Source organism: Pipistrellus kuhlii, unplaced genomic scaffold, assembly GCF_014108245.1.
Source record: "Pipistrellus kuhlii isolate mPipKuh1 unplaced genomic scaffold, mPipKuh1.p scaffold_m20_p_13, whole genome shotgun sequence".
Classification (NCBI taxonomy): Eukaryota; Metazoa; Chordata; class Mammalia; order Chiroptera; family Vespertilionidae; genus Pipistrellus; species Pipistrellus kuhlii.
In genome coordinates this window covers 10,180,637-10,187,690 of record NW_023425438.1, presented here as the reverse complement: position 1 = coordinate 10,187,690, position 7,054 = coordinate 10,180,637, and the positions used below count along the sequence as shown (strand labels likewise).

The 7,054-nt window shown below is 44.4% G+C and overlaps 1 protein-coding gene across 3 annotated transcripts in view; it reads right to left on the bottom strand.

The window, feature by feature from the left end:
* Positions 1-909: 909 nt before the first annotated feature.
* LOC118717142 (xanthine dehydrogenase/oxidase-like) overlaps positions 910-7,054 on the bottom strand; it is a 32,181-nt gene continuing 26,036 nt past the window's right edge. For all 3 annotated transcript variants that reach the window (XM_045580559.1, XM_036434851.2, XM_036434850.2), the window contains exons 15-17: positions 5,596-5,770; positions 3,991-4,074; positions 910-1,084 (exon numbers count right to left, since the gene is read on the bottom strand). In XM_045580559.1, the coding sequence (XP_045436515.1) occupies positions 911-1,084; positions 3,991-4,074; positions 5,596-5,770 (433 nt within the window). In that variant the 3' untranslated portion in view covers position 910. The remainder of the gene's footprint in view (positions 1,085-3,990; positions 4,075-5,595; positions 5,771-7,054) is intronic.

The window sequence follows — 7,054 nt, the reverse complement described above, 5'->3', positions numbered from 1 at the left end:
CCTTGCTGTACTCATCTAATGGACCTGAGCATCGTCACACAGACAAATTTCTCTCCCGACATTCACAGAGCTATCCCAGAATGGTAGGGCACACCGGGTATAATTAGACAATTCAGGCCTCCAAGGGAGAAAGCATGGAGAGTATCAGTTATAACAATCTGAACTGTGTCCCGCTCACTCTGGCCCATGACCCCATGGGGACATAGAGCAGAGGCACTTCAGAGAAAGGTATGGGAATTGCTCTATACCAACCACTTTTCAAATAGGTAATTATCTCCAGAGCCCCAGAAAGTCACTGTCATTGTCCCCACTTTACATTTGGGGGAACTCAGGCTCAGGACAATTAAAGAGCTTGTCCAAAGCCACCCAGCCAGAGAGCAGTGTAGCGAGAATAGGACTGAGGTTGAGTTGTGAAGAGCACCAATGTCAGGTCCACTTATGCTCCACTGCACTCCCTTCCAGGTGCTGGCAGCAGGGAGAGCCCCATCACTGCATTACCTCAGAGCCCCCCACCTCACCCTCCCATACCCATTCAGACACGGCTGGAAGAGAGCAAAGCTGTTTTGAGTGGAGACAGTGCAAGTCATGGTATTCTCAATATGGACTCAAGACAAGTGCAAAGACAAATGAATTTAGCCCACGGCTGGCAACCATATCATCTTAAACAAACTTTTTTCAGGGACCTGGAAGAGTTTCTCATTTCTGCAATCTTTCCCTAGGCTAGGAGTGCAAGCAGAGGAAAGACCAATGACAAGGAGACCCGTTCCCACATCCATGCCATGGTAAGACCCAAGGAGGGCTCCTCTCCAGGCTGTAGTTTTAAGATGATCCCCATTTTCCCCTCTGGTCTGACAAGGGAACCTCTCAGTACCGCTCCCAGCGCCCTCCTTTCCAAGTGTATTTACTACACTCACTTGATCTTGGCGTGTGCCTGGGTGCTGGTGACAAGCCGGAGGGTCAGCTCATTCTCATAGCGAGGGATGTCGTCACAGTACATGGCCTCCCCAGAGGCCTGCATGGCCGAGGCCAGGTGGGGCAGAGGCCTGCCCACCATGTCCTCCTCAGACTGACCCTTGGGCACCTCCTGAAATGACATGGCCAGCAGTCAGGCTGAGCTTGAGGGTCAGGGAGGAGACACTGTTCTCTCACAGGCCCAGGGAAACTATGGGGAGTCTCAGGCCAGGTGGCAAAGCAACCCTAAGGAGTGAGAACAGAGGGGCAGGAGGGGAGCAGGAGAAGGAAACAAAAATGTACACACTAAGTCATCATCATGGTCACAGGCTCACCCCATATAGGACCAAAAAAATAAATAAATAAATAAGAGGGGAACCTAAGTGTCCTTTCACTGGGGATTGGGTACAATGAATAATATGCAAATGTGAAAACATACTTTTGAAGAATTTTCATCAGAAGGAAGGAAGTGCATGTTAAGTGTAACAGGGCATAAAGCATTGTGTATGTGTATATGTAACAATGATTTGAATTTCATAGTTAAAAAAAAAAAAGAGCATGGACAGAAGCCCTCCTAGCTGAGACACTGCTGATCCTCACAGCCAATTGGCTTGGAGATCAACGCTTCCCAGTGATACCAACAATTAGCAAGGCTTAACAACAAGACTGCACACACAGCCCACAAAGTGCTACACCAAGACTGTCCATCGCAGTAACTGGGAAGGCTGTGCTACTGGGCTCTGCCAGAATACCTAGCACACAAAACTATTCCATCAAATCAGGGAAACAACTAAAATGCAGGCAAGAGGCAGGACACAAAGGAAAAAGATGGAGGAAAAGAAAAGATTGGAATTGAGTTCAAAACTACAGTTATAAGGTTATTCAAGAATATCCTTAAAAAGGCCGATAAAATAAATGAGACCTATGAGGATATGAAAAGGGAGCAACTAGAAATAATAAGGGATCAACTAGAAGTGAAGAAAACATTGTCTGAAATAAAAAAAAAATATTACACAGAGTCCTAAAAACAGACTGGAAGATCGCAAGAATCAAGACAAAGATTTAGAATACAAAGAGCCAGAGGACACTCCTCCACAGAAGCAAAAAGATAAGAGAATCCAGAAAGGTGAAGATAGTGTAAGAAACCTCTGGGACAATTTCAAGCAAACCAACATCAGAACTATGGGGATCCCAGAAGAAGAAAGAGAGCAAGATACCAAAAGAATACTGGAAGAAATAGTGACAGAAAACTTCCCCCACCTGGTGAAAGAAATAGACTTACAAGTCCAGGAAGCACACAGAACCCCAAACAAAAGCAATCCAAGGAGGATCACATCAAGACACATCAAGACACATCCCAAGAACAAAAGACAAAGAGAGAATATTAAAAGCAGCAAGAGAAAAGCAGGTAGTTACCTATAAAGGAGCACCCATACGAATGACAGCTGATTTCTCAACAGAAACCATGAAGGCCAGACGGGAATGGCAAGAAATATTCAAGGTGATGAATAGTAAGAACCTACAGCCAAAAATACTCTACCCAGCAAAGCTATCACTCAGAATCAAAGGCCAGATAAAGACCTTCACAAATAAAAAAAAGCTAAAGGAGTTCATCACCGCCAAACCAGAATTATATGAATTGCTGAAGGGGGTTATTTAGAAAGAGGAAGAAGATAAAGAAAAAATTATGAACAACAAATAGGTAACTATCAACAAGTGAATCTAAAAACCAAGGGAATTAAAAAATCTGATGAACAATATTAACTAATGAATATAATAGAATCAGAGGTATGGAAGGGGAGTGGATTGACCATTCTCGGGGAAAAGAGGAGTGGAGGTGCGGGAAGAGACTGAACAAAAACTGTGCACCTATGGATGAGGACAATGGGATGGGGAAAGGAAAGAGGTGGGGTGGGATCCTGGTAGATGGGGAGTAATTGGGGGGGGGGGGGAAGAGGAACACATTTGTAATAATCTGAACAACAAAAATTTATTTTTAAAAAAGAGCATGTGTTATCAATATAGCATATACATGTGCATATATACAAAAAATTGGTGTGTATACAAAAATATAATAATGATTTTTCTCTTAGAGGTAAGATTTGGGGTGAATTTTATTTTCTTCTTTAGTCTTTTCTAAATTTTTCAAAATGTTCTAACATCTGTTCATTTCATAATAAAATTCTGTTTCATGTTTTAAGTAAAACTGGTAATGGCCAATATTTATTGAATGTTTACTATATGCGGGAACTACCTAAGCTATTTACTTTTACAGATACATTCAATCCTCAAAACTATGCCATGAAAGAGGTACCATCACTATCCAGATCGTGGGAATAATTGGCTTACTCAAAGACAGAGGAATTGAGAATCCTGTCTAAGCTTCCAAAGTAATGAAATGGCAGAGTTGGAATCCAGTCCAGGCCGCCGGGCCCCAGAGTTCACACACTACATTCTAGTGCAGGGGGTGGTGCACTGTGGCCCATGGGCCAAATCTGACCCACTGCCTGTTTTTATAATGAAAGTATTATTGGAACACTACACATTCATCTGCGTATTGCCTCTGGCTGTGCCACAATGACAGAGCTGAGGAGTTACAACACAGACTAAATGGCCCACAGTATCCAAAATGTTTCTAGGAAAATTGACCCTTTCGCCAGTACCTCTCAAAAAACTTCTGCTGATAGAATGTTGGTTTTGTTGTTGTTCTGTTTTGTTTGCTTACATGATCCAAAGAACTCCTGACTCTGCATATTAGTCCCACAGAGGGGCCAGAAAAGATAAAATGGGAGGGAAATTTCCCTTTAAGGAGCAGGTGAAGATGAAAGTAATCCCAGGAGAGAAATTTAGGTGAGTAAGGGGGGAAATAGATTCACTAACTTAACATAGTTCCCATTTTCTTCCCTGGATACTTATGCACAACAGTACGGAGCTTTCAGCACCTACGTGCAATTCGAGTAAGTCATTTGCCGATAGTCAGCATCATCTGATGAACTCTGCAAGGGCCCCTGATGTTAGCCATACACTGTCTCCACTCACCTGGAAGAGCTGGACGTTGGCCGGAGGGTCTTTCTGAAAGAGGAAGGTGGCACTGGCAAAGGTGGGGTCCAGTTGGCCACATTTCTGTGGAGGCAAGATAACAAAGGTGACCTTGACTATTTCCATCATTGACCCCAACCTTGGTTGTCCCCTAACTGGTAAAGGTAACAACTGTTCCCCTCATCTCCTCATTGGACACTCCTTCTCACACTGGCTGGATCTGTCTCAACATCTGACCGGGGGCTCTGGGAGCGCAGTATTCACTCACAGCCTCTGCCTCTCTACCCCACCGTGCCCCCTGTGTAATGAGTGGCACGTACTTCCACCCACACACCTAATGGCTTCCATCCTTCCTGCCTTTAAGCATGCTGCTCTCTGTTGGCTATCCTCCTACCGGCCTTCCTGGAAAAAGTCTTTCTTTTCCCCCTCAATTCTGTGGGAAATAATTAACGATATAGTAAATGTTCATAATATAATCCCAATGGACTCAAGGGGGAAATAAAACTGCATGCAGCATGACCTCAAATTTATATAGGAAATGATATATCCAGATAAAAATGATCTAAGATGATAGATATATTGATGGATAGAAGGAAGGAGGGAGAGAGAGAGAGAGAGAGAGAGAGAGAGAGAGAGAGAGAGAGAGAGAGAGAGAGAGAGAGAGAGAGAGAGAGAGAGAGAGAGAGAGAGAGAGAGAGAGAGAGAGAGAGAACAAACAGAATGAGACAGATGGACAGATAAATGTAGGGGAAAGTTCAGAAGCAGCAGCAAAACTATTAGCAGTGATTTTCTCTGGGATTTGAGAGTGATTTTTTTATATAATTCTGTATTTTTAAAGTTTTCTACAATAAGTCTTTATTACTTATATAATCTGAAAACATTGCCTCGTGAGGATTTTCAAAAGAGTAATTTGACTCTGTTGTCCCCACATTTGTGAAGCCCCCCCCCCCCCCCTTTGCTCCTCAGGCTCCATCTCAGCAGTTATAATGCTAGACTGGCCTTCACTGATCATGCTCTCTCCACCCTCGGCTGCCCCCTGGTGCCCAGTACAATCTTACTGTCTAAAAGGTGCAAAGTAAGTGCTTATTGCTGAACTCATCCTGGTAGCTGGGTCCACATCAGCCAGCACCCTCTCCTGAATGCACATCCTTGCAGTGGCTGGAGAAGCCCCACTTTGAATTCTTCTTCCACGCTCCACATTCTCATCATTCTCTGCACTCCCATTCCAACTACAAACCACAGTTGTATCCGCTGTATAGCTAAAGGATCATCTGGTCTACCCACCCCCCTTTTGTAGATTTTATAACTGAGACTTGGAGTTGTGAGCTATGTAAGTTCCTACATGAGATAATGACACAGATGGAACAAGAACCCATGCCCCTGACTCCCAGCCCAGGGCTCTGCCTCTCAGTCACCCATTGGATCCCATCTCCATGTGGCTCCCTGGGCTATGTCCCCAGTTCTTGCTCCTCTGCCCTTTCATGTCCACAGGAAAGAAGCAAGTTCACAACCTGGTCCACAGCACTGTCTCACCCACACCAGCTACCCAACTCCCAAACAAAAGTGCTGCAGAGAGTCCATGCTTTGCCCGGGCTCCATACTCACATCTTCTGGGTGCTCTTTGCCCAGCTTCTGAAGCACCGTCAGGTAGAACTTGAAGAAGAAGCTGAGGGTGAGTGTGCGCCGGAAGTCCACCATGCCACCCGGGGCATCAGGGGGCAGATGCAGCTCCTCCGCCAGGCTTGCACACACCTCGTGCAGCAGCTTCTCGTTCCAGAAACTGCCGGAGAGCAGGTGTGAGAGAGCGCTCCCATCCTGCCCCCAGAATCATTGTGCAGGCGGTGAGCACAGAATCATGTCAATCTCGGTTTGAAATCTGGCTCAGAGACTCATGGCTGTGTGACTTTAGGCAAGTTGCTTACTTCCTAGAGCCTCAGCTCTCTCCTCTTTAAAAACAGATCCAATTTTATTTTTTTATTATTTTTTAATATATTTTATTGATTTTACACAGAGAAGAATTGAGAGGGACAGAGAGTTAGAAATGTCGATGAGAGAGAAACATTGACCAGCTGCCTCCTGCACACCCCCCACTGGGGATGTGCCGGCAACCAATGTACATGCCCTTGACCAGAATTGAACCTGGGACCTTTCAGTCCACAGGCCGACGCTCTATCCACTGAGCCAAACCGGTCCCGGCTAAAAACAGATCCAATTTTAAAAGACCACAAAAACAATAGTTAAGTCTATTAAGTTCTTACACTGTCCTAGGTGTTTTTTATGAAACATCTTTTTAAATTTAAATTAAAATATATAGTAGGGAAATTTTTATATTCATTTTGCCAGTGAGAAAACTAAGGCATGGTGACTTATTTTATACCCATCTGGTAAGTGTTGGAGTCAAGAATTGAAACCAAACTCCAACATTAAGATTTACCTATGCATACAGGTATAGAAAGGATTACATAGGACAGTGCCAGTGAAGTGCTTGGTTCAGTTGCCCTCATATAGTACCTATAGTGATAGTAGTAGTCATCGTAATAGTATAGCACTAGTAATATCATTAATAGCAATACCAGCATTAGCGGCAGCAACAATACTGATAGTAGTAATACTAGCAGTAGCAGATGCAGTGCTAGTAGTCGTACTGGAAGAAGCAATAGTAATAGTAGTAGTAGAAAAGGAAGTAATATAGAAGTTGTAAAAGAAGCAGTAGTAGTAACCGTAATAGCAAAAGCACTAGTAGTAATAGTAGTAGTAAAAGAAATAGTAACCACAACAGCAGTGATACCACTACTAGGAGTAACAGCACTAGAAGCAACAATCCTATATAATAAAGAAGTAATATGCAAATTAACCCTCACTCCCTAATAACATGGCTGCCCATGACCATGCCAGAGAAAGGATAGTGAGGGATGACCAAGCAACTGAACAGCCGGCTGTGTGGGGCAACTGGGCTGGTGGGGGGGCAGTGAGGGGTGACCCAGGGCCTGTAGGAGGCAGGCTCAGGCTGGTGGAGAGGCTATGAGGGGTGACCAGGCTGGCAGTGGGGGGAGTTGGGGGCAAC